This window comes from Hemitrygon akajei, unplaced genomic scaffold (genome assembly GCF_048418815.1).
Source record: "Hemitrygon akajei unplaced genomic scaffold, sHemAka1.3 Scf000053, whole genome shotgun sequence".
In the NCBI taxonomy this organism is placed as follows: Eukaryota; Metazoa; Chordata; class Chondrichthyes; order Myliobatiformes; family Dasyatidae; genus Hemitrygon; species Hemitrygon akajei.
The window spans coordinates 4,608,187-4,635,949 of record NW_027331939.1 but is presented as its reverse complement, the minus strand read 5'-3'; the positions used below and the strand labels follow the sequence as shown (position 1 = coordinate 4,635,949).

Here is a 27,763-nt window from a genome sequence, read left to right as displayed (position 1 = left end):
ATATTGTAATTGGAGTTCAACTCTTTCTTTAGATAAATCAATGTTAGGAGAGACTGCATAAATATTATCCAAGTCTTTAATTTGTTTGGAAATCTTCTCTAACTCTGTTTTTGTCTGTTTCGTAAGCTTAGCTGAATAGGAAATTATCTGACAGCACAGATATACTTTAAATGTATCCCATATAAGCAATTTTGAAACATCTCCCGTATTGCTTAAAAGAAAAAAAATCTTTTATCTGAGTCTCAATAAATTTGCCAAAGTCCAGACTTCGTAATAAATTTTCTGGAAAACGCCAAGGCAAATTTGCAATAACGGCATCATTCAATTCAAAAGCTAAACTTAAAGGCGCATGATCCGAAAGAACTATAGCATCATATTCACATTTCTGGACTTTGGACTAAAATCGGGGATCAACTATGAAGTAATCGATTCTCGAATATTTTTTTGTGAACGTGAGAATAAAAAGAATAATCTCGATCATTACAATATAAATGTCTCCAAATTTCAACCAGGCCAAAATCAATTAGAAAATATTAATAAATGATGCAGAACAACTCGGAAGCCGCTGATTAGTTGAACTCTTGTCAATCAAAAGGGTTAAACAAAAGTTAAAATCACCACCCATTAACAACATAGATTCATTTAAGTCCGACAATAAAATAAATACATTTTTCTTTTTAAAAGAAGGATCACCCACATTAGGTCCATATAGGTTAACCAGAACAATTTTTCTATTGCAAATTGTTCCTTTAACAATTAAAAATCTACCATTAATATCTGACACAATCTCTTCTTGGATGAATAAAGTATTAGATTAAATAAAAATAGATACTTCCTTTGTTTTATTTTGACACGTAGCGTGAAATTGAAGGCCCTTCCACATTTTAAAAATCTATTTTGATCGCCCGTTGTGATATGTGTATCTTGAACAAAAATTGTATCGGCTTAATGATTTTAAAAGTCTTTTTTCGCTTAATAGGATGATTCCAACCACATACATTCCAACTTACAACATTTATCTGTTTAATTGCCATTAAAAAATTATTCTATTTAACACGTAAATGGAAGCATACCAGCGCAGGTAAATCAAAACTGGCGCTGCTAAGTACAACCATACACAAAATGTGCATGTTCCAGAACTCCGTAATGGGAAAAAAATACCCCCCCCCCCAAAAACTAAAATTAATCTTACATTTAATCGTGTAAATCAAAACTAACCCCAATCCTCCCACCACCTCCAAAAGCAAGAAAATCGGCAAAAAAAAGCCGAAATGCATCTCCATAGAGCAAAAACGGAAGAGTCTCCGCGAGCTGCCCATTTTATAATAGTGGCTTTAAAAAGTTTTCCTTAATTCTCCCGCCAGTTACAAAAAAAGACAAGATACGGCCCTAAAATAGAGGAGCCCTGCAAAGGGAAAAATATTTTGCTAAATATAAAAAAACCTAACACTACAAACCAGCCCAACACTTTATCAAGTCATGTTAACTGGTTCTTCTGCCCACTTACAGGCCTTACTTCTAACTGATATATATATATATATATAGATTTCCCAGCTGAAATGGTTAATACAAGTGATCAGAAGAAAGTACAGGGATCTCAGCGATTTTTTCCCCCTAGACCAGTTGGTCCGTGGAAAGATCTGCCATGGGTAGTCAGAGAGGCAGACACAACAGGGACATTAAAAAAAAACTCCCAACTAGGCTCATCCTTTAACATTAAATTCACTTGATATATTATTGCCAGCTAGAGGAGGCTGATGGGAGATTTAATAAAGTTCACATCCTGAATTTACTGTGACCGATCTAGGTCTGTCTGTGATCTCCGCGCCTTAATCCTGCCTCTCACCAGTAACATCTCACTCACTTGTCCTTCAAGGAACATTACACAGCAGAGATTACAGAACTAATTGTAATAATCAGCTTTCAACTGTCTTCAACTGCTTTCAGTTCCTCCCACAACAGGAACTATTTTGTCCACGTCCCTGTCCAGACGCCGCAGGATACTTTATGTCTCATCAAATTTCCCACTGATTTTACCGAACTACTACGGATACAATCGAGTACATTGTTATTTTAAAAAAACTGGAATGTATCCACCACCCTGTAAACTTAGGCCATGTCAGATTCTTCTCAATCACTGAAAAAAAGCCAATATCACAGACGATTCTTCACAGGACAATTCACAACGCGCAGATCTCTCTCTGCTAAACCTGTTAAAGATCTCTCAACTGCCCACAATATTCAGACACAATTTAATCAACACAAGACGGTGATCCACAACAGGTTTCACCAATGACTGTATAATGGAACCATCACATCTTTACACGTCCCCCACCGCTATAAAATGCAGTGGGGGGTTATATGCGAGGCAGGGTTTGAGGGTCGGCAAAACATTGTGGGCCGAAGGGCCTGTAATGTGCTGTACTACTCTATGTTCTATAAGCAGTGTGCAGAAATACATCACTGATCACGTAACATTTTGATCTTTGATGTGAACAGGCTACGGCAGCAGAAGACTATAAGTCCTTAAGAAATAGGATCATAATTAGGCCATCTGGCCCATCGGGTCTGCTCCACAGTTCAATCATGGCTCACCCTTTATATTTCTCTCCTCCTCAACCCCAGTTCCCGGCCTTCTCACCGTAACCTTTGACGCCCTGTCCAAGACCACGAACATACACCGAGTTACTGCTTTGTTAGGTACAGAAAGTGCGTAATAAAATGCCGACTGAATGCAGACTTTGATATTTGTATCAACGCCCAGTGACATTTAGTACAGGAAATCCTCTCCCCCTCTCCCCCTCCGTCTCATTGGAATGGCCTCCTCAATATTCAGCAGAAGCAGATTATTACCATTAATTCTGTAATCTCTGCAGTGTAATGGTCTTTGAAGGACAAGTGAGTGAGATGTTACAGGTGAGACGCAGGATTAAGGCGCTGAGATCACAGACAGACCTAAATCAGTCACAGTAAATTCAGCATGTGTATTTTATTAAATATCCCATCAACATCCTCCGGCTGACAAAACAAATCCAGTGAATTTAACGTTAAAGGGATTTTTTTCACAATGTAAAGAGCATCATCTCAGATATTTGTAAAGTATGTGTGATAGCAAGGAAACACACCAACGGGAGTAACGTAAATAGACACATTAGAGACTCACGGGGGCAGAGAGAGGGGGAAAGGGGGAGGGAGGGGGAGAGGGGGAGAGTGGTGTAAAGGGGAGTGGGGGAGAGGGGAGGAGAGGGGAGAGAGCGGGTGGGGGGTGGGAGAGAACCTGTAAACTTAGGTCATGACGAATTCTTCTCAATCACTGAAAAAAGCCAAGATCACAGACCTTTCCTCATAGGACAACTCACACGGTGCAGATATCTCTCTATTAAACCTTCTTTTGATCTCCCACCTACCCACACACTTCTGACAGAAGGGAATCAACACTGCAAGCGGTGATCCACAACAGGTCCCACCAACCGACTATATAATGGAACCATCACATCTTTACACCCGTCCCCCGCTATAAACTGCAATGTGAGTAGTTCTCATAATTTCGCCATCTCCCAGTAGCTACCTAACGAAATGTTGTCAAGAGTAGACAGATAGTGTCGAACCCTCCAGTGAAGGAATAAGCAAAGCGAATCCTCAGTTCTCTCGGTCGGGGATCGGTAAAGCCCCGAGTGTGGATGGACCGGCCTCCTGCTGTTGCAAGCAGTAGCCCGGGGATAGATCCGAGATGCGGGAAGCTCGCACCTCCCGAGCCTTTGCTGATGATTCGGAGCTGGGTTGAAAATGCAGCTTTTTCTATAACATTTCCAACAACACCAGTTTCCCGCGGGACATGCACAGGAAGTCGGTGCATGCAATTAGCTGAAGGGAATTATTAATTCTTTCAAAAGCGATTCGCTACAGTTGTATGATTGAACAATCCAATACGTTCTCAGTCTCATTTAACTGTTCACAAAAGTGGCTAAATACCTTTGTGATGTTTATATGTCAGTAGATCGAGCTTCTTACCGTGCACAGATTCTGTTACCACCCTGTCCCAGTAAGGCTGTGTTACGGGTTCTGTAAGTAATGGACACACCCTGGTTAATGTTCAGTCAGCTCCTGGTGATAATCATTAACTAAACCCACAGCGTTACCAGCGGGTCTCTCCGTGACCTGTTCCTTAGCACAAGGTACGTTCTGTCTCCAACAAACATCCCCTGGAGGTGAAATGCGATCTCGATGACTTTGAGAGTGGAATGTTTGTTGGTGCCAGACGGTTCAGTTTGAATATCGCAGGAACTGCAGAACTCCTGGGTTTGTCAAGTTCAGCAGTCTCAGTTTGCGGAGAATGGTGCTGGGAAAAAAGTCAGGTAGCGGCAATTCTGAGAGCAAAAACGTTTTGTTAATGAGAGAGATCGGTGGAGAAAGGCGGGACTGATTCAATCTGCCAGGAAGACGACGGTAACTCAGATAATCACGAACTACTGCACTGTGCAGAAAGGCATCACTGGACGCGCAACGTGTCGAACATTGAACTGGACGGGCTACGGCAGTAGAAGACCACGGATGTACAATCAGAGGCCGCATTATCAGGTACAGGAGGAGCGCAATACAGTGCACATAGACATATGTTAACAACAGCCAATGAGATATAACTCATAACATTTTATTTTAAATATCACTGACAAATACTTGTTGTCTTTGCTGGAATAGCACACTCTCTCCGGCAGAAAAAGCAAGCTGATCCGCAAAGCCACACAATTTTAAAGACAGTAATGAACTGGTAGAAACACTAGAAAACCAACCGTCACAAGGGGGCACATTAACTCATCGTAACGTTGCCCACCCAGTACAGTCTCTGTGTTTACTCTGTGCTGAGCTCCTGGTTCTGTTACCAGCGAATCCGAGCACCTGAATTCTGTGGGACCAAACAGTAAGTGAACACAATCAGAGTAATGTTCAGTTGACAACACACACATAAGACTGCACTCACACTCATCAGCACGTAACTCCAGACCCTGCTCCACAGCGCAGGAACTAAACGACACAAAAACTCCTTCGAGCCAATGGTCCTGATGTGCTGTTCGATCCAGGCTTAATTTCGTACCTCAGTAGACGGTGACAAAGATTACATACTGTATCTCACGACAAATCGATCAGCTCCAGGGAGCAACCGCGACCCGCATCCTGGTTCAAATCGGGTAGTGTCATCGCATTAATTTATTGTTTATTTTGGAACCAATTGACTGTCAGACTATAAACTTCAGTGACAGCTGAGGGCAGAAATCGCTGTGGGCTTATAGGAAAGACACAGTAGCAGGACGGGCCATGTGAACTCTGGTAAATGTTACAATTTTGGAATAATCTTTTGAACACTGGACATTACTTTTCGCCAGATTTAACTGTGCCTCGGCAACCTGGAGCAGCACCGATCTCAGAGTCAACAACTTTATAAAGCAATCTTAAATATTTGTCCACAATGGGGCCATACAATGATGGGCAAGGCAGCAGCTATGTGGTGATTACAAACTATAGATAATCACGTCCAAACGAATGCAACCTATTTCACAAACACATTAGTGTTCACTCACTGGGAAAAAATAACCTTATCTATCAGATGTCTTTCCTGACTACCGGGTCTATTTACATTACTCCCGTCGGTGTTACCCCGCTATCACCGTTACTTTACAAATACCTGAGCTGTTTAAAGAAGAGGAAGTATTGGCGCTATTAAGGAATATAAAAGTGGATGAATCTCCGGGACCTGACAGGATATTCGTTAGGATCTTAAGGGAAGTTAGTGTAGAATAGCAGCGGCTCTGAAAGAAATATTTCAAATATCTTTAGAATAGGTGGTGGTGCCGGAGGATTGGCGTATTTCTCATGTGGTTCCATTGTTTAAAAAGAGTTCTAAGAGTAAACCTAGCAAATACAGGCCTGTAATTTTGAGGTCAGTGGTGGGTAAATTAATGGAAAGTTTTCTTAGAGATAGCATATATAATTATTTTGATAGACAGGGTCTGATTAGGAACAGTCAGCATGGATTTGTGCGTGGAAGGTCATGTTTGACAAATCTTGAATTTTTTTGAAGAGGGTACTAGGAAAGTTGACGAAGGTAATGCAGTGGATGCTGTCTATATGGACTTCAGTAAGGCCTTTGACAAGGTTCCACACGGATGGTTAGTTAGGAAGGTTCAATCGTTAGGTATTAATATTGAAGTAGTAAAATGGATTCAACAGTGCCTGGATGGGAGATGCCAAAGAGTAGTGGTGGATAACTGTTTGTCAGGTTGGAGGCCGGAGACTAGTGGTGAGCCTCCAGGATCAGTACTGGATCCAATGTTGTTTGTCATATAAATTAATGATCTGGATGATGGGGTGATAAATTGGATTAGTAAGTATGCCGATGTTACTGAGATAGGTGACGTTGTGGATAATGAAGTAGGTTTTCAAAGCGAGAGATTTACAGAGAGATTTAGGCCAGTTAGAAGAGTGGGTTGAAAGATGGCAGATAGAGTTTAATGCCGATAAATGTGAGGTGCTACATTTTGGTAGGACTATTCAAAATAGGACATACATGTTCAATGGTAGGGCATTGAGGAATGCAGTAGAACAGGGTGATCTAGGAATAATGGTGCATAGTTCCCTGAAGGTGGAATCTCGTGGATAGAGTGGTGAAGAAAGCTTTTGTTATGGTGGCCTTTATAAATAAGAGCATTGAGTATAGGAGTTGGGATGTAATGTTAAAATTGTACAAGGGATTGGTGAGACCAAATTTGAGTATTGTGTACAGTTCTGGTCACCGAATTATAGGAAGGATGTCAACAAAGTAGAGTACAGAGAAGATTTACTAGAATGTTGCCTTTGTTTCAGCACCTAACTTACAGAGAAAGGTTGAATAAGTTAGATCTTTATTTCTTGGAGCGTAGAAGTTTGAGGGGGACTTGACAGAGGTTTTTAAAGCGATGAGGGGGCTAGATAGTGTTGACTTGGATAGGCTTTTTTCCATTGAGAGTAGGAGAAATTTAAACAAGAGGACATGAGTTGAGAGTCAGGAGGTAAAAGTTTAGGGGTAACAGAGGGGGAACTTCTTTACTCAGAGAGTGATAGCTGTGTGGAACAAGGTTCCAGTTGACGTGGTAGAGGCAGGTTCGATATTGTCATTTTTTAAAAAATGGATAGGTATATGGGCAGGAAAGGAATGGAGGGTTATATGCTGAGTGCAGTTCGGTGGGATTAGGTGAGAGTAAGCATTCGACACGGACTAGAAGGGCTGAGATGGCCTGTTTCTGTGATGCAATTGTTATATGGTTATATGTGAGGTGATGGACATTCAAATGAAGTAGGACTTGTACAATGAAAGGGAAGGCGCTGGCAAGTCAGTTCACTGAAAGGCAGGATGGTGAAAACAAGCGTTTAGCATGGTAGCCTTCATCAGTTATTGTGTAGAGTTTAAGGGCGGTGCTTTATTTGCAGTTATGTAATTTGTTGTTGAGACCACTTTTGAATATTTTGTACAATTTTAGTTACCCTGTTATAGGTAAGACGCTGCAAAGTTGTAGAGGGTGCAGAAGGGATTTACGAAGATGCTTTTGGGGCTAGAGGGCCTGGGTTACAGTGAGGTTGGCCATGCTGGACCTTTATTCCTTGGAGAATGAGAGGTGACCTCAGAAGTTTAAAATCACAAGGGGTATTGATAAGGTGGATTTTCATTATTGGAGAGTTGGAGAGTCCAACATGAGAGGTCACAGATAGAAGCGAAAGAGGGGAAACATTGAAAAGAGAAATTGGGATAACTTCTGTACACAGAGGACCGTGAGTACCCGGAAGAAGCTACTAAAGGAAGTGGTTGAAGTGGGTTCAACTGCAAGATTTAACAGGCATTTGGACAGGTACATGGAAGGGAGAGGCTTGGAGAGTTGTGGGCCAAACTAGACAACTGGGACTAGCAGGGAGGATGCTGTGGTTGGTATGGACCAGTTGGGCCGAAGGGCCTGTTTAGATCGCATTACTCTAGGATTCCATAATTCTAAAGTGACACAAGTTGCATCCCAGTGCAAATAGTTTTACTTGTACACATCGTTCTGCTATCAGTCACTGGCGTCTTTTCAGGGCTCCTGGCATCCAGGGTTTTACTCATACACATTGTGGATTATGCTAACTATCTGCCCTGTTCTGCTATCAGTTATCTGTGCTTTCTCTGGGCTCCTGGAGTCCAAGGTTCACTGCTCTTCATTAAGCGTAAATTCCTGCCGTAGGTGATGATGGTGCCGTTTTCCTTCAATAGATATGGGCCTGCGATGGCTTCGCTGTCTTGTCACAATTGCTTACTACTGAATGTCTGGGTGGAATTAGCCTTGCCTTTGGGACTAGTTATGCCTTAGTTGTAGCCTTCCATAAAGTGGCTTGACCAATGGATGGCAGCGTGGGTGGGCCCCCGCTTATTTAACTTTGAATACAATTCTCTGGTTAAAATAGAAGCAGGAAGCCAAGGTCCGTGAGTATACCTCTCTTTGTTTCTCCTATTGTAGGCATACATAGACCAGGTTGAAATGCTATGAAAATCAGATGCTTTCAGTAGCTGTACTAACACGTTACCTTCCCTGCACTGCCATATATTCGGTTACTAATACAACAGATCAATAACAGATCATCTTCCATAGTATCAATAACCTGTGAACTCAAACTGAATGTTGAACGAGCTGGGGCCTTCCTCTTTAGAGCAAAGTGGGAGGAGAAGTGAATTGATAGAGGCGTATAAGCTGATAAGAGGCATAGATAATGGAGAGCCAACAACATTTTCCCAGGGCAGAAAGGGCTAATATGATGGGGCATAATGTTAAAGTGATTAGAGAAAAGTTTAGGGGATTGTCAGAAGTAGTATTTTTTTAAAAAGAAAATGGTGGGTGTATGGAATGCACAGCCTGGGTAGTGATAAGGGTAGATGCATCAGTGAGATTTAAAAGGCTTTTAGATAAACACATGGATGAAAGAAAAATGGAGAGCTATTTGAGAGAGTAGGGATAAATTGATCTTGGAGCAGATTAAATGGTCGATGCAACATCATGGGCCAAAATGCCTGCATTGTGCTCCATTGCTGTATGTCTCAGTTCAGTTTAAACCCGAGAGGAGTGATGAGAGCTGTGAAGAGAGGTGGAATACAGCCGTTGGAATCATATATCTTTAATGCCCAGAAAGAAACTATGCGATTTTCAGTTTAATAACAGAGATGGGATCCTATAGGTAGATTTGTTTTTCTGCTGGAATGGAATGCTTCAGGTCAATTAAACTTTCAACAGTGTCAAGGGCCCTGCCTATTCCTTACCTCACCATCACTTTGAGGTCAATAATACAAAGCATTAGTGAACCTCATTACAGTTGAAACTTCCCATTCTTCTCAAGTATTATGTAAATTTAAAATTTTCTTTGAATTAATCCATATTTTTTTCTCTACTTCAGGTGAAAGATGAGAAGACATCGGCGATTCTATGAGAACGTAGTGTTGACTGTTTTGATTACTCTGGGATTGTTCTTCATGTTCTGGGATAATGACCAACGTCGAGAGACTGATGATCTTGCAGAAACCTTTCATCGCAATGATCTGTCCAAGGTTGTTACTGCTGATGCAACTAAATCAGTGCTCAAGCCAAAGTGCCACACGAACACGACATTGTTGCACCTGTCCTCATTTGATCAACAGAAAGAGCACATAAAAAACTTCTTGATGTATAAACACTGTCGAGACTTTGACATGATTCAAAACGTCCCAGACAAATGCGGTGGTCGAGAAGAATCTCAGAATGTCTTTCTGCTCCTGGTAATCAAATCTGACCCTTTCAACCAGGATCGGCGGGAAATGGTAAGGAAGACCTGGGGCAAAGAACGCGAATTCAATGGGGTCCTAATTAAGAGAGTCTTTATCTCTGGTGTCTCTCCTGACCAAAAAGAAAGGAGGAAATTGAATCAGCTGTTAGCCATGGAAAACAGAGAACACAGAGATATCCTGCAATGGGATTTCTTGGATACCCTTTTCAACCTCACCCTCAAACAATACAAGTTGCTGCAGTGGGTCAGTGAATTTTGCCCCAGAGCCAAATTCATCTTCAATGGAGATGATGATGTTTTTGCCAACACCGATAACATGGTTGATTACTTGCTAGGCATGAAGGTTCACCAACACCTGTTTGTGGGCCATCTCATTTATGGGGTTGGGCCCATTCGCCAGAAGTCGAGCAAGTATTATGTGCCAGAAATAGTGACCACTATCAAGTCGTACCCACCATATGTTGGTGGAGGGGGCATACTTATGTCTGTGTATACAGCTCATATCATTTACCACATAGCCCAAGACCTGGAACTATACCCCATTGATGATGTATTTTTGGGGATGTGTCTGGCCAAGGCTGGACTAGCCCCACACTCCCATAGCGGATTCAGGACAGCTGGAGTCAGGATTCCTTCAACCCAAGATGACTCTTTCAATCCTTGCTATTACCGTGAGTTGCTGCTAGTGCACCGTTTTCGGCCTTTCGAACTGCTACTGATGTGGGATGCGGTGCAAGATGTTAATCTGAATTGTGCTCATGCTTCCCAGAAGTCTGCATCCACGAAAAGGACTGCATGAGTCATGAGAGAATGTAGCAACTGTTGGAATGCAATGCAGTTTATAAACATGTGTTAATCAGTTGTTTATGCAATGTAAGAAGCTCAATTCCTAAATTATATTGGAGGATACATTAATTCATAGGGTTAGTGCCTTTCTACATTCTACAAATGTTTGTAAAGCTGTCAGGCGTCATCACTCAGCCTAATTCTTACTGCACCCATAATGACATTACAATATTGTCAGGAGCACCACAATTTAAGTCAATTGTAAAGTTATTCCAAGTGAGCAGTCCTTGTTGCATTGCGTGCAGATAGGTACAGCATGTTCACTTGGGGCATTTGTATAATAAGCCACCAATAAAATTTTTTGTTACAGTTATATCTGTGTATTTTCTTCTTGCCGTTTCTTACATGTCCCTTGCAAAATATGAAAGAGATAAATGTGTTTCTTGGACTGGAACTGTGAGGACAACAAAGAATATAGATCTAAAATTGTCTCAGGGTTGGAGGAATAGAGAAACTTATGGTCATCACTTCTGTAGTCAAATGTCAGCCTGAATTGTGTCTGTGTAACTACATATCAAATAGAAACACACACGCAGGAAATGGCTTTAACTGGAGTATTCACATTGCAGAGAGGGAAAGAGATCAATGAACATGTGGGGACAACAGATCAATATGCAAACATAGGCAGCAGTCCATATGTAGTGCGAAGGGGAGTGGCATTAGATTTGGCAGGTATCTTGTCTAAGACAATGTACTCGGTTGCCAGTGTCATGTTGCTGTCATTGACACGGTCATCACTGAGAGGTAAGTCCGGTGGCCAATCTGGACATCGGAAAGCTGGAGAGGAGGGGACTTCAAAAAGGCTCATTGTCCGAGGGGCAGCTCACGGCAGTGCAATAGAGCAATCGGTGACCAATCAACTAGTGGCCAATCGGCATTTGGGATTGATTAGTAAGAGCAAATTAAAGGAAGGTTGGACAAACCCAGTGGCCTTCGTCTGAGTAGAAACATAGAAAACCTACAGCATAATATGGGCCCCTCGGCCCACAGAGCTGTGCCGAACATGTCCCTACCTTAGACCTACCTAGGCTTTACCCATAGCCCTCTTTTCCTAAGCTCCATGTAACCAGCCAGGAGTCTCTTAACAGACCGTATCGTTTCAGTCTCCACCACCGCCGCCAGCAGCCCATTCCACGCACTCACCTCTCTCTGTGTAAAAAAAAAACTTACCCCTGACATCTGCTCTGTACTTACTTCCAAGCACCTTAAACTATGCCCTCTCATGGTAGCCATTTCAGCCCTGGGGAAAGCCTCTGACTGTCCACATGATCAATGCCTCTCATTATCTTGTACACCTCTATCAGGCGACCTCTCATCCTCCATCGCTCCAAGGAGAAAAAGGCCGAGTTCACTCAACCTATTCTCATAAGGCATGCTCCCCAATTCAGACAACATCCTTGTAAATGTCCTCTGCACCCTTTCTATGGTTTCCATGTCCTTCCTGTAGTGAGGCAACTATAACTGAGCACAGTACTCCAAGTGGGATCCGACCAGGGTCCTATATAGCTGCAACATTGCCTTTCAGCTCTTAAACTCAATCCCACAATTGGTGAAGGCCAATGCACTATATGCCATCTTAACCACAGAGTCAACCTGTGTAGCAGCTTTGTGTGTTCTGGGGACTCGGACCCCAAGATCCCTCTGATCCTCCGCACTGTCAAAAGTTTTGCCTTTAATGCCATATTCTGCAATTATAGTGTAGGGACTGCGGTCTGCAGTCAGGTACTCAGGATCACTCAGCATAAATTTGCACGAACATTATTAGCAAAACACTCCGACACAAGACGGGTTTCATTTTGTTACAGACAGAAATGCCAGTCTGGTACTACAGGTAAACTGCATTTCCACATTGGTGGAGAAGTGTGCTGACACCCCTCGCTATCTGTAAAAACTGTGACGAGATGCTAAGGTGTATTCAATATGGACTGTGCCTTTAAAAAGAGAGAGAGCGTTGGTGTACACCGATTCAGAGAGAGAGAGCACCGAGCAGCTCGTGAGTCGCCATGGTTACGGAACGGCGGAGCTATATGATGGACAGCTGGCGTTCAGCATGTTTGGGATATATACAAGGTCAGCTAGATTTTCAGACAGACACACAGATACACGGAAGACACTGACAGAAATACAGAAGAAATAGACACTGGATGAACTTTCAGTGCCCACGAAAGGGTGGGTTTTGATCGCAGTGTGGGAAAGGGGTGACCGGTGGAATGTTATCGGTGTGTTTAACCTTTGATAGCTTTACTGCGTGAATGCGGTACTCTTGTGTGATCACAAAACTTTAACAGGTACTTCGGAAGGCAACGGAAAGATCGACGACATCAGTTTACTTGGAAAACAAATCACCTCTCTCTCTTCTCAATTCTACTCAATATCACGAACTGAACTGACGTCATTCCTATACCATCGTAAGACGGTATCATTTACCACCTAAGCTGAAGAAGTTTGGGGTTTTATATTTACACACTTACATTTGCATAAACTCTGCTAACCTGTTTGGTTTATCGGGTTTTATATTACGAGATTACGTGGATACTGATAAGTGGTGTTTTGTTTGTAACAATACCAGACTCCAGGTGTGTTCCATTTATGCTGATTCTTTTAACCCGTTACGGGCACGTAACAAAACCGTTCCAACCCCTACATCACACCGCATTTCTGTAAACCCCTTCGACCCCTACAGCTCTCGTCATCTCTGCAAAACCTCCAGCATCCACCCCTGTGCATACAGACGACAGCAGACCCGAGAAAGATACCGTCGTGTCAGATTGCATGGCTCATTAAACATTGTTGGCCAAAAGGAACTACAGACTGATCAAGGACAGAGAAGCAGACAAACCAGTTCTGTCTGTTTCCCCCCAATTTGTTGGCTATGAACTGATTCTTGCACTGGAATAATTTAATCACAGGAGCTCAATGTGGACACAGGAAGCTTCAGGTAATGATCTGCTAAACCTGAGACCATTCTCAAACAAGTCGCCATTTGTTACGTGAAGGACGTGGACTCTGAACTGATTCCTGACTCTGGGACAATCTAATCAGAGCAATAAACCCGAGACCATGCTCAGAGGAGCAGCTACTTGTTAAGACAAGTGTTTCCAACCCATTTTTCCAGCTGGTCCAGATTCCGCTTCATGCTTCTGTACTCTTCATCACTGTCGACTACACCCGCAATGTTGCTGTCAGCGACAGTGTGTAAATCTACGTGGTTTTAGTAGAAGTAATAAAATATACTTGTTGGTAAATACAGATTATGTGTATCTCATTGATCATTGTTACAAGGGATGAATCTTGTCACAGTGGCGTCCATCATTGACATTGCCCACTAACAGGACGTGCCCTCTACACAGTGTTACCATCGGGAAGGAGATACAGAAGCCTGAAAGCTCAGGCTCAGCGATTCAGGAACAGCTTTTTTCCCCGCCGCCACCTGTATCTCAGTTTTGTTTTCTCTATATTTATTTATCCTGTATTGCATTGTACTGCTACCGTAAAGTTAACAATTTCACGACGTATGTCTGTGATATTAAATCTGGTTCTGATTCTTTAAATGTACCTTTGAAACCTTTGATTCTGATGGAGATGCAGGGGGGATGTGTTAGATCGAACTTACATTAGTTGAAAGCCTATCAGAACTTCGTGTACTGTGCTGTAATATTCTATGTTCTGTGGTCGACCGAGCGTAACGTGTCTTGCTATAGTTAAGTAAATCGATTAATTATTTAAAGCTACAACGCCTTGCTCTTCCAGACGACTCTCAATGCGTCGGATAATCAAGTGCAGGAGAATTAAAAAAATATTAGGCCATAAATATCAGTCCCGACCGCTGGATGATCTCGATAGCTTTGCTTGAAAGGGACTTGCCAAGTATTATGTAATGATGAATTGTCCTCGTTGTTCAGACTACGCTGGTCATGGGGTATGAAGGGAAGTAACTGGACAAACAAGAATATTAGCGATAGTCAGAATGGGCCAGTGCGTAGTAGGTCATGTCTAACCAATCTCACAGAGCTTTCCGAGGTCGTTATCAAGAATGGTGTGGAAGGCAAGGCAGTGGATGCCGTCTAACAGGGACTTCAGCAAGGAATTTCTCAAGGTTCCGTAAGGGAGGATGCTCGAGAAGGTTCAGTCGTTTGGCTTTCACGATGAGGTAGTAAATTAGATTCGCCATTGGGTACGTTGGGGAAGCTAGAGTGTGGTAATGGATGGTTGTCTCTCTGACTGCGGACCTGTGATGAGTGGAGTGTCCCAGGGATCGTTGTTGTGCCCGTTGTTATTTGTAATCTATATCAATTATCTGGATGATAATGTCGTTAACAAGATCAGCAAATTTGCCGATGATAGCAACATTGCGGTGTAGTCGACTGTGATGAAGAGTACCGGAGCATGAAGCGGAATCTGGACCAGCTGGAAAATGGGTTGAAAAGTGTCAGATCGCATTTAACACAGACAAGAGTTAGATTTTGCACTTTGTGCGGACCAGCCAGGGTTGGTCTGACCCAATGAGAAATAGGGCACTGAGGAGTACGACAGGACAAACGAATCTGGGAATGCAGGTCCACAATTCAATGAAAGTTGCGGCGCAGTTAGACAGGGTCGTAAAAAAAGATTTTCGCACATTGGCCTTCATAGACCAAAGTACTGAGTGCAGGAGTAGTGACGTTACCTTGCTGTTGTTTAAGGCTTTATCGGGGCCTAATTTGGAAAACTGTGTGCGGGAAGGATGAAAATAAGATTAAAATAATGCAGAAAAAAATTATACGGCTAGTGCCGTAACGGACTGAATGTTTTTAATTAAAAGGAAAGATTTCACGTGTTAGCAGTTTATTCCCGAGCGGGTAGAAGACTGAGGGGAGATTTGATAGAGGTATACAACATTATGAGGCGTATAGAGAGTGTAAATGCAAGCGGACTCTCTCCACTGATATCGGGCGAGAATACAACTGACGATCATGGGTGAAGTGTGAAATGTGAAATGTTTAAGAGAAACATGAGGGGAAACTTCTTCTTTCAGAGGGTGGTAAGAGTGTAGACAGAGCTGCCAACACAAATGGTAATTGAGATTCCGAGGCCAACGTTTAAGAGATGATTGGAGAAGTACACGGATGAGAGGGATATGGATGGGCACGGTCCGGGTGAGGCCGATGGGAGTAGGCAGTTTAAATAATTCCTCACCGACCTGACGGGCTGGAGACCCTGTTTCTCTGCAGTGGTTTCCTAACACCTGTCTGACTGTGTATCTGGGTTAGAACTTCAGTGTCACACAGCACCGACCAATCTAGAAAGTCGTTGGTACTGTTCGATCCATCTGTCCTTGCAACATTGAAGTAATTTGGATGGTTATTCTGTATTCTCCAATTGCCTGCGATGGTTTTGAAGGGAGGCAAGTGTGAACCTGATTATTTGCTTTGTCTTCGCTGCGTTTTTAGTTTGTGTAGTTTTGTATGTTTCATTTATTATTGACTTCAGAGAGAGACACGCATTCCACACCGGCCATGTGGATTCAGGGTTAAATGGATCGAAATATAAGCGTATCTACACCCGATATGATAAAACCACGATTCAGAGGTAAATTGGCATTCGGATAAATTGGTGTGTACTTGAATTGGGAATTCGGATTGCCATTTTGGACGGCTGGTTCTTTTAGTGAGCACCAGTAGCTGCTGCTGAACACTTTGAAATGCTGGTTTCTAGTTGTAGGGCTCCATTGGAAAAGATGCTTTGAAGTCGTTGTAGCATTTGCCCTGTAATATGTAAATGACAGGTCAGTTTAGAAAACGCGCTGGTGCAGTCAATCACTCAGCGATTTGCTGACGTCGTCAGCCCTCATTCCATTAATTATTCAGGTGCTGCTGTGTGATCAGATTAAATGGATTATTTCCTCAGCCCTATTTCTGAGAGCACTGGTAACTGCAGACTCGCAATAGAGTTGTAAAGTGCAGCAGAATTTCGACTCTGCTTGAGGAACACGGCTGCGCTCTGTCTTCCAGCCAGAATTCACTCTGTCTACTGCATCATCTGCCTTCTGTTAGGAAGCCAATACTGAATCAACGTAGCCAGGTTTCCCTCGATCCCATGCCTCCTGACTTTCTGAATGAGTCCACTATGGGGAACTGATCAAACTCCTGACCATAATTAATGCACCCACATCGACTGTTCGGATTCATCTGTTTGTTTTATTTTCACTTTCAAATAATTCACTCTAACTCATTAAGGACAACATGCCATGTTTTCTCTCCGTAGCCAGACTACGTTTCTCCAAATACTCATAAGTTCCTTCTTCAATAATCCTCTACAGCAGTTTACCCACAACCGATGTAAGACTCGCTGGTCTATAATTCCAAAAACTATCCCTATTATCTTTCGTCAACAAATGAACAACACTTTCCACACTCCAATCATCTAGTTCTACTTCCGTGGCCAGCAAAGACACAAATATCCTGTCCAAAAGCGCAGCAATATCCGAGATCCCCTTCCAAAATTACCTGGACTATATCCCTTGCGGCATCGGGGAATCATCTATCATAATTTTTTCCAAATTTCCAGAGCATCCTCTTTCTTAGCGTCGGCATGTTCTAGCATATCTGCCTTTTGCCACTGTGTTCACATTGATCAATGTATTCAGTGAGGAGCTTCACCGCCTCTTTGGACTCCAGACACAAGTTTTCCTCTTTTACCTCCGATCTGCCCACACTCTCTCCAGTCTCCTCCTGTTCTTCACAGTTTGAACTCGTCAAGGATTTCTCAAATCCCCCTATAAGTCTTTTAAGTCCATTGTTAAATTCCTTCCTGTCAACATTGTGACTCGCTGTAGCCTTACCTGATCCTTTCTTCCTTTTCTATAAGTATCGTTCTTTCTTCCTCTTGATGTGTTGTTCCAACTTTTTTGTCTCCCAGGGTTACTTTACGCTGTCATCCTTTCCCTGCGTCACTGAGACAAGCCTATACTGAACCCTGTGTAAGTGCTCCCTAAACAATCCCCACATATCTTTTGCGCAATACCCCGAGAGCATCATTTCCCAATGTACGTTCCTAAGCTCCTGCCAGGTAGCTCCACACATCACTGACCCCCAATTAAATAGATCCCATGATCCCTGTTCCTAACTCTGCGCAAGGTAACTGTCGGGAAGTTCTCCCTGTTGTTCTGAAATGCAGACCCGCGGAAAGATCTGTCACCTGACCCGTTTCCTTTTCTAATATTAGATCTGGTACGGAAAGTTCGCCAGTCAGCCTTTCTTCTTATAGTGACATGAATCCTTCCTGAACTCAACTGTGAATTTATGCCATTCCTAAACATTTTACCTTGGGTAGGTGCCAAAGACTATTAGGGAAGTTGCAGTTGCCCATGCCAATAATGGCTCATGTCCAGTTTCCGCTTCCCGGTCGGTTCCTCACTGTTCCCGTTGTGGGTTTTTTTTTGTTAATCTTGTGGGCGGCTGTACAGAATACTCCGTGGGGAGATCGCGCCCATTTCAAAAGGGAGAACAGAAACAGTGTTCGTCTCCCAGTGTATTAACAAACGAAAGCTCCACGTTGTCCTCCCTTTCTGCAGCTGCGATACCATCCCTGGTTTCCCGACGCACTCCCTTTACGCTCTGTTACCCGACCCTGTCCATTTTGAAACATGTAAAACCCAGAAATTCCTGAATCCATCTCTGTCCTTGTGATAGTTTGGAACATACTTCAACCTAAGTGACAATCACGCCAGGTGCATTGAACGTTTATATTGCTACCTATCTGAACTGTATGAAGCAAACAATCTTCCGCCAATTTTGCAATTTCCGGATGAGCAGGCATGTGACTATTTGAATTTATGAGATATTTACCAAATCTGTTCATTGTAAAACGACTTTATTTGAAAACTCCGCTGAATTTTCATTAGACACGGGCGTTATCTACACACATGGCCATTTAATGTAAACACATACTTCATTCCATTCCTTAGCTCCTCTCTGAATTTCCTCTGTGTCAGTGTATAGATACAAGTATTGGTGCACATGCTGAGAAATTGTAACATGAACCCAAATTGCTGTAGGATGTATACCGGGGAACTCAAATATCTGTCCTGGTAAAAATAGTTTTGCGTTTGCCATTTCAGGGAATGGGCTACATAGGGCATCCAAAATAATATGAAATTAGCTGATATAGAAAACAGCAAAATCATCGATTTTCTGCGTTTTTCCACCTCGGCATCTTTGTGATTGTCGCTGCTATGCGGAAGCCTTCTGCGGACTCTATTTGCCACAACGATATGTCTTACGGTTAACCCGTTAAACACCAGGATTAAGCCGATTGGTAGCAGTGGTGTTAAAATGCTCTGCAGTAATGTGTACCCTCTCCACACGGGTGAAGTAGCGTATTCATGTGTGCGGATGCACCGCCACGGCGTGTTGTCAATGATGACGTAAGGTTCAAGGGCAAAGTAAAACGGGACGCATTTCCCGCAGCTCACTATAACCACGGTCACGATAACAACCGTTGCTGTTCTCTCAGTGCAGTATCGCTCCCGCAACTTTCGGCAACATATTGCGATGAAGCGATCGAAGGTAAAACTGACCGTAAACCAAACAGAACAGTCCGTCGTTACTACCCGAAATACAAGTGTCAGTGCGCATACAGGAGTGATGAGCAGGGTTCTGGAATAAATGTAGATATTGTTGGTCTGCTCCACTAAAGCAACAACGATAACCACCATCAGATCCGCTGTTGCCATTCCAACCAGGTAACGGGTGATGCATTTGGAGACTCCGCATTTTCCCCGAGATAGAATCACAATCGCCGTTAAATTAACTGCAAGAAATTTGGAAACATAGTAGAAATATCGCCAGTTCCTTGAATGTCCCCATTTTACCGATGCTATGCAGGGTATGGTCTGTTTGGAAGTGGAAAGTGGAAATCCAGTGCGTGTGGTACCCGTCGCTGCACTCCGGCTGGAGGACAATGACGGATGTGAGTGTCAGTAGATTGGAGACCTTCCCACAGTTTAGAGCGAGGCATCCGAGTTCAATGACTCACGGACCGGTGAACGGAAGATTGTAAACAACATCATTTCCATTATTAGGGGAGAAACATTTGAAGGGATTGTTTGTAGCGGTGAGAAAGTGGAATCAAAAGATGCAAAACACAATTTATCATTTACTGACTTATGTAAGGACGCATCTACGTGTCGAAAATAGACTGGACCGTCATTTAAACAAGCTGCCACATTGTCATAAGGTGGAAGTGTCTGCACTGATAGAGACTCGGACCCAGAAAAGCAGAGACCGGCATCACTTCAGAAAGTCTAGCGAGGTGAAATTATGAAACAATGTCAATATCGGCTCGAACCTAATTAACAAAAGAAAAATCACTTCAATCAAAGTACGAAAATAAAAATATAACAATGAGAAGCTGGAATCCTCCATTCTGGAAACACGTTTCAGCCGACGGCAACATCTGTGCTCAGTAACAGTGCGGACACCGCAGCAGAGTAACGACGGTACCATACATAAAGTAACCAGCTCCGGCATCTTACCGGGGACACCAACAGCTACAAGTGTGGGATAGAAAATGGCCGCAATGTTGTAAATCGTCGAATATCCCATATTCCGTCAGAAGCAGCGTTCAGTTGTGCGGAACGTTCCAGCTGCTCAGATGGACTGGGGATCGGTTTAGCAGACTTTTATTGAGGTGAGAGCAATTCCACTGAGGCAATTAGCGTGGCGTATCACGTCAGGGACATTAGTGACAACTAACTGCACAAACACTTACGTTAAACTATTTTTATTCACTGTTCCCGTGTCATTTACTTGACTCCTCAATGGATCTTGCAATCTATTTACTTTAAAACAAAATATGATGTGAATTTTCCATTTTATTTTCCATGATACCTGGCTTCAGCTATTTAGATAGGATATTTGTTAAATCTGTGTTGCTTTTAAACTAGGCATTCATCTTGAAGTCGATTTATTTGTAACATTTGACGGAGCACATTCGCTTCTGAAATTGAGGGAAGGCGTTTGTTCAGGCGGGTGAAATGGAGAACACTTCTTTGTTAAAGGGGAACATTCGCTCTTTCTTTTCGTTCGTTCGTTTCAGTCATTCCGGGCGGTTTGAGTGATGGGAATCACAGTGACAGCTGACATGTGTTAAAATAAAATACACTGCAAGTATTTCTGCAAACACTGTAAAAGATCCACAGCGATATTCCAGAGACCTGTGATCAAAATCCGTAGATTCCCAGGCTGTTTTATTATTTGCCAGGGAGTTGTATTTTCTTTCTCCTGATTTACTGTCAGGTATATTGCCTTTCAAGCGTCACTGTAAGTATATGCAGAACAGCGGATGTGGTGAAGCTCACCTGTCAATCACACTTCCTTCTGTTCCTGCAGTGCACCGCTCCGTGCCGATTATGGTTCTCGTACCAATGCGCGGCCCTCGGCTTATTGGAGAGAGTCTCATCACTCTGTTTCCATTGTGGAACCCTTACTAATGTGCGGCCCTCGGTTGACTCGAGAAAGTATCACATCTGCCTTCAAATTCACCCTTCCAAAGTGAATCGCTTCGTACTTTTCCGGGTTGAACTCCGTCTGTGACTTCTCAGCGCTGCTCTGTGTTCTGTCACCAAAATCCAGGGAGAAAACGCTTCATCCACAACTATCTTCTGCCTTCTGTGGGCGTCAGTCCCGAATCCACCAGCCAACTTTCGCTCAATACCAAACCTTCTGACGTTATGAATGGTCCTACCATGGCTAACCTTAACGCCATGTTAAAATCCATTCATATCAGATCAATTATCTCCCACTTTATTTCCAGAAGACCACGCAAAAAAACACGTTCTCTCATCTGTTTCTCTCTTTCATTGAATCCGCCTTCGCTCGGGCAAGTGTAAAGACGTGAATTATCCTCATCCTCCGGGGGCAATCTGGAAGTGGTTACTCAACTCCTTCATCCACATCACCGTCGATTGCCTGAAATGTAAATCCAAGAGGATCATCTCATCTTGGTCCAGGACATCCCATTGGCAATATGTTTTCTGGAACTCAGCTACTAGAGGACATTGACTATCTCCAATGGCTTTGTGTTGGTTAATATATCACCCCAACTCGTTTGGAGCGGTCTGGATTCAATACACTGATGGACTTGCTTTGTCAGCGACAACATATGTCCCTGCAAATCGCGGAGCTCTAAAGGGCCTTGGCTGATGCAGTGAGTTCCTAACCCTCTGTCCAATTTCCGACTCCCGCTGTTTTGTTCACCCCTCGAAATCAGCATTGCTTTGCTGTTAATTCCGTCCCTTATTATGGGCGGCATCATAATGAACCTCCTTAATAGAGCCAATTGATTGCTGCTTGCATTTGTCCTTTCCAATAACATCATACACGGTGTGTAACAAATCTAGTCAAAAGAGGGATTATAACCATTTCATTTTAGATAACATTGTCTTTAAAGTTATGTTCATCCGTTCAGCAAATGCACTCTACTGTGGTCGATAAGGGATACCAACTTGTGTTTTACCCCAAACAGTCTCAGATGTGGATGTTGCGGGGACCATGACTGATTCTGGAGAGCTTTGCAATCCCCAACGGGTAGAAACTCTGTCCAACAGAATCCTGTCTGTGACGTCAGCGGTTTTCATTATCTAGCTGGGGAAGCCTCTCTCCACTTGGTGAACGCATCCACTATCTCGGGGAGACAGTTCAGTCCTCCAGGTTATGGAGGTGAAGATCAAACAAAACAAACCTGCAAGTTAACACATGGTCCTTCTACGGGATGTGTCCTGAAACTGATTTTCTAGCCGATTTATCTGGGTTATCACTGGGCACAAATCAAACAATTCTTACAATAATGTACATCTGCTCGCAGTTTTGGCCACCAACACAGATTCTTCAACTGTTCCATAGCTCTATCTGATCCATAATGCCCACAAATGTCACGGTGCCAATACATCGTCTGGTTTCTTTCACAATCCCGCTCCTCAAATTTACCACTATCAAGTATAATCCAGATTTGTGCCTGTATCCAATCGAATTTTCCCAAACTCTTCAGAATCCTCTCCTGTTTGTACCTTTGCTCACTCCTGATCCTGTTGCAGTGTCATGACTAAGTCTATATGTGTACAGTTTGATGGTTTTTCTGTCATCCCTACCTCTACATCTGCACTCACTTTCATCACCCAAGTTGATTCCAGTTATGAATAACTCACCAGCCTTCCTGCTCCTTTCTGGAGATGTCTTTAAGTGAACCACCACCTTTTTAATCGATCAGTGTTTTCTCTTGCCTTCTCAAATATTTACTTCAACAAGGGAGCTGATGACAAAGGTTTGCCTTCTATTGGGATATAACCTCTAGATTCCCATAACGGTAAATATTTAGTCAAAGCACATGAGAATCCAGTGAATGAAGGGAGATGGGTCATGCACAGTCATCCGAGTTTAGTCTCATGCGGTATCGTGTTCAGTGCAGGAGTAGTGAGTCACAGGGCTTGTTCCTGTTCTCTGCTGTTCCGTGATCCCAACATGTCCAGGTGATGTGTTCACATTGTAATATCAGTCTGTTCATCATCTTCTGTCCATTCACCTACTTTCATCTCGTTCTTCTGCACTGACGGGGGTAACATAGGACACAGTGTCTTGCATCACGGGAACAAGCTCTCCCGCCAGCCATGTCCCTGACGAGCTGTGCAGTGACGTAGTAGTGACAGCAAATTCTCAGAGTTCATCAGTCAACCTCCTGCTGCAATGCGGACCTTTAGATGATTCCAAATGTCAGACCTGAGCTTCCCTCGAATTCCTACTGACAAACTCTCAGTGCTGCACCGAACAACGTAGTTACAAATTTTCTCAATCAAAGTGCATGGCATATTGCAGATGAGTCCGAAACTGTCATAAGGAAATCGAAATTATACTTAAATTATTTATGAGCGTGACATAACTCGAATAAATTCACGGTTTGGTTCACATTGAGGAATATGTGACAGAATCAGCAAATGTAAGAGTGCAAAGATACATGGTGAAGGCTGCAATTTAGAATTGCTCAGGGAAATGTATTCATATAAATAATGCTGGTACATGAAACAAGCTGCCTTAGTGGGTTTTATTTCGATCAATTTATGAAATTAATTACGCACTTATTTATTTAACATAATTCATATATTTTTTTTTCATTCAACGTTTCAGAAGTTGTGTTGCCGAACCACAGAGGTTTACGGATCAGATGCTGCTCACTTGGCGCTGTGTGGTTTAGCAGCGAATAGCATGCAGAATTATGCCGGGCCGAACGGTCTGTTTTCCAAATGACCCTACGACGCTGAATGTGCTGCTCAACACAACCGTCATTATTCATCAGTTCACAGTCCCTCACAATTTTAACATACTCCAACTGTAGAAGACTCTTGTTCTAAGACTAGCTCAGTGAATACAGATTCTATTTTAAGAGTATTCAGTAGATTGGTGGAACAGTGGGAAAGAAGGAGAAAAAAACCCATCGGCTCACACTGAGTCAGATATTCACAGGTACGGGACTGAGACAACACCCGTAACGCTGGATAAGATAGATACAGAACGAACCCCACACTTACATGATAGTAGAGACTGACAGATACAGAATGAAACCCACACTCTCACACTGTAACAGAGACTGACTGATACAGAATGAAACCCACACTCTCACACTGTAACAGAGACTGACAGATACAGAATGAAACCCACACTCGCACACTGTAACAGAGACTGACAGATACAGAATGAAACCCACACTCTCACACTGTAACAGAGACTGACTGATACAGAATGAAACCCACTCTCTCACACTGGAATAGAGACTGACAGATACAGAATGAAACCCACACTCTCACACTGTAACAGAGACTGACAGATACAGAATGAAACCCACACTCTCACACTGTAGTACAGACTGACAGATACAGAATGAAACCCACACTCTCACACTGTAGCACAGACTGACAGATACAGAATGAAACCCACATTCTCACACTGTAGCAGAGACTGACAGATACAGAATGAAACCCACACTCTCACACTGTAGCACAGACTGACAGATACAGAATGAAACCCACACTCTCACACTGTAGCACATACTGACAGATACAGACTGAAACCCACACTCTCACACTGTAGCAGAGACTGACAGATACAGAATGAAACCCACACTCTCACACTGTAGCAGAGACTGACAGATACAGAATGAAACCCACACTCTCACACTGTAGCACATACTGACAGATACAGACTGAAACCCACACTCTCACACTGTAGCAGAGACTGACAGATACAGAATGAAACCCACACTCTCACACTGTAGCAGAGACTGACAGATACAGAATGAAACCCAAACTCTCACACTGTAACAGAGACTGACAGATACAGAATGAAACCCACACTCTCACACTGTAGCAGAGACTGACAGATATAGAATGAAACCCACACTCTCACACTGTAGCAGAGACTGACAAATACAAAATGAAACCCACACTCTCACACTGTAATAGAGACTGACAGATACTGAATGAAACCCACACTCTCACACTGTAATAGATACTGACAGATACTGAATGAAACCCACACTCTCACACCGTAACAGAGACTGACAGATACTGAATGAAACCCACACTCTCTGACTGTAACAGAGACTGGCCTGTACAGAATAAAATTCACACTCTCACACCGAACCAGAAAGTGACACCTACAGAACCCCACACTCCCAGTGTGTAGTAGGGACTGTTATCCACAAAATGAATCCGCCCCCCATTCTCACATTGCACCCGAGACCGGAGGGTACAGAATGAAGCACCCTTTTCACTTTGTACCGGCGATAAGCAGGGGAAAATGAAACACACATCCTCATATTATCCATCTGAATGTCTCCCCTTTGTTGATTGTCTTTGCACTGCTGTCGTTCTATCTCACTAATTCTACATATTATGTGAGGTACATGTCAACCATCTCTTCATTTTCAGCTTGAGACCTACTGAATCATGAATCCTTTGCTCTCTGGCAGCCTGGGCTATTGCTCTCTGCTCTCCCGGTTTACTGTTTGTGTGTCATTCTGCTGTGAGTGTTCTTAGTTTCTACAACATGGTCCTGCGGCTGTTTCAATGTCGCTTCTGTTTCTTTTTTCATGCTGACTCAACCACACAGTGCATTCTTAAACGCGTTTGGAGTGGGAAGGGAAAGTCATGGGCAGTGAGATCGGCAAAGGATTTCATACATGCGACGGCGTTTACTTGCCTGTGTGTTGGGGATGGGGAGAGAGAGAGGGAGCGTGTCTGCATTTAGGTTTGTGTGTGTGTGTGTGTGAGAGAGAGGGAACGTTCTGGGTTTATGTTTCTGTGCTTGTTTATATGTGTATGTGAGAGGGATAGTATCTGTGCGTGTGTGAATGTGTGCGCGTGAGAGAGAGTGAGAGAGTGCGAGAGAGAGAGAGAGAGAGAGAGAGAGAGAGAGAGAGAGAGAGAGAGAGAGAGAGAGAGAGTTAATAATGGTTTCTAACATGGTTTTATGCAATGGTGTGACCTTATTTGGTGGTGCTGCATTTATTTATTCAAAGGCATTGAGGAAGTAATGCCAAAGTCACGGGTATTCTTATGTTAAACCATGACATGTAATTGGAATGGAATCTATACACGGCAGAAGGTATTTTGTTAACTCATGTCGGTATTCTCACCAGAGACAAACGTGTTGATGGTTGTGTTCGTAACCCACGGGACAGTGAATGACAGCCTTATCAGCCATTATATTCCTACACAGTATTTCAGAATCAAACTGTTCCGTCACTTTACCCTTACGAATCCACAGCTCTAGTAAGAAATTTTATACATATAAATTACAAGACGTACACTCACACAGACACGCACACACACACGCGCATTCACTCACACACACACACACACACACACACACCCATACTCACTCACACACACAGACACACACACATACACGCACACACACATACACACTCACACACACATACACACACATACACACACGCACACATACACACACACATGCACACACACACACATACACACACATACGCACACACACACACACACACACACACACACACACACTCACACCTTTTCTTGGGCTGCCCATTAATTTTCTTTTTTTTTAATATTTCATTTACAATTTTCAGTTTTACAAATACAAAACATATTGAAGACGTACAAAACAATACAAAGGAAATGCAGCTCCAGGTGGAGCACAGACACAACAAATCAAAAACAAGAACAAAAAGGCTGCCAGACAATTTACAAGATTACATAAATATACTTTCAAAAAGAAAGTTGAAACAATAGTGGTATCACGGAAGCAATGTGAAATAAAATGAGTAAAGGAATCCGGTTAGGCACCACACCCACACATGGGACTAGAAAGGTCAAGGTCACAATGTATGTGAGGTAATATGACACTGAGCCAAGAAAGGTCCCCTTATTCTCTCAAATATATTCCGTGTATTGGGGTTGTGCAGGTGCACAAGTTCAACCTTCCAAATTCACAATTTTTCGCTATCTCCAAGTTAGACACTACTTTAAGGAAAAGTGCCCACACTTCGAGCCTATTTCCACCACACATCCCTTTCTCGAAAACCTCTTGCTCCCTCCAGACCCCAAACAGTTAATATCAAAATTTGTGAACTGTTTTACTCCTTTGCTTTCTACAGATTTTATTAGGGAAGCCTGGGCTCGGGACTTGAACTCAGAGATATCAGCGGAACTTTGGGAGGAGGCAATGTCCCGGGTTCACTGTTGTTCTATTAACGCTGCAGCTTAATCCAGTACAAGGTGATGCATAGATTGCATTATTCAAAAACAAAACTGAATCGCATCTTCCCATCTGTGTCTCCTGATTGCGACAAGTGCCGCTCTGCCGAGGGCTCACGAGCACATCTTTTCTGGTTTTGCCCTACATTATACAACTTTTGCACTGCAATGTTTGAGCGGCTCTCAAAAGCCTCTTGTAGAGACATTCAGCCCAATCACGACCTCGCCATCTTTGGATGCTCTGCACTGACTCTTGAGTTGCCGCACGACATGCGGATTGCTCTGCATCTAGGAATGGTGGTGACTAAGAAACTTATTCTTCTGACCCGGAAGTCTACTAATCCA

The 27,763-nt window shown here is 43.0% G+C and overlaps 3 protein-coding genes across 5 annotated transcripts in view; 1 reads left to right on the top strand and 2 right to left on the bottom strand.

Moving 5' to 3' along the window:
• Positions 1–4,052, bottom strand: part of LOC140721295 (NACHT, LRR and PYD domains-containing protein 3-like) — a 37,942-nt gene extending 33,890 nt beyond the window's left edge. Inside the window, exon 1 of the mRNA XM_073036163.1 lies at positions 4,012–4,052. The gene's annotated coding sequence lies outside the window, so the exon portion shown is untranslated. The remainder of the gene's footprint in view (positions 1–4,011) is intronic.
• LOC140721274 (uncharacterized) overlaps positions 1–27,763 on the bottom strand; it is a 349,814-nt gene that overhangs the window by 141,145 nt on the left and 180,906 nt on the right. The window contains 1 exon segment of the mRNA XM_073036123.1: positions 17,028–17,048. Coding sequence (XP_072892224.1) covers positions 17,028–17,048 — 21 coding nt within the window.
• Positions 4,136–10,969, top strand: LOC140721296 (N-acetyllactosaminide beta-1,3-N-acetylglucosaminyltransferase 3-like). Of its 3 annotated transcripts, none has more exons than XM_073036164.1 (2): positions 4,136–4,578; positions 9,452–10,969. In XM_073036164.1, the coding sequence occupies exons 1-2, from the start codon at positions 4,552–4,554 to the stop codon at positions 10,607–10,609; spliced, it is 1,185 nt and encodes a 394-aa protein (XP_072892265.1). In that variant the 5' UTR covers positions 4,136–4,551; the 3' UTR covers positions 10,610–10,969. The 3 variants fall into 3 exon arrangements, with proteins under 3 accessions (XP_072892265.1, XP_072892266.1, XP_072892267.1); XM_073036165.1 differs by having other exon boundaries at positions 9,445–10,969; XM_073036166.1 differs by lacking the exon at positions 4,136–4,578 and adding an exon at positions 4,822–4,918 and having other exon boundaries at positions 9,445–10,969.

What these genes read in the sequence shown, in the direction of transcription:
- LOC140721296 (XM_073036164.1), top strand. Translation starts at nt 4,552, where the DNA reads ATGTACAATCAGAGGCCGCATTATCAG. An exon ending in ATCAGAGGCCGCATTATCAG is followed by an intron (nt 4,579 to 9,451) that starts GTACAGGAGGAG and finishes TTCAGGTGAAAG; the next exon opens with ATGAGAAGACATCGGCGATT.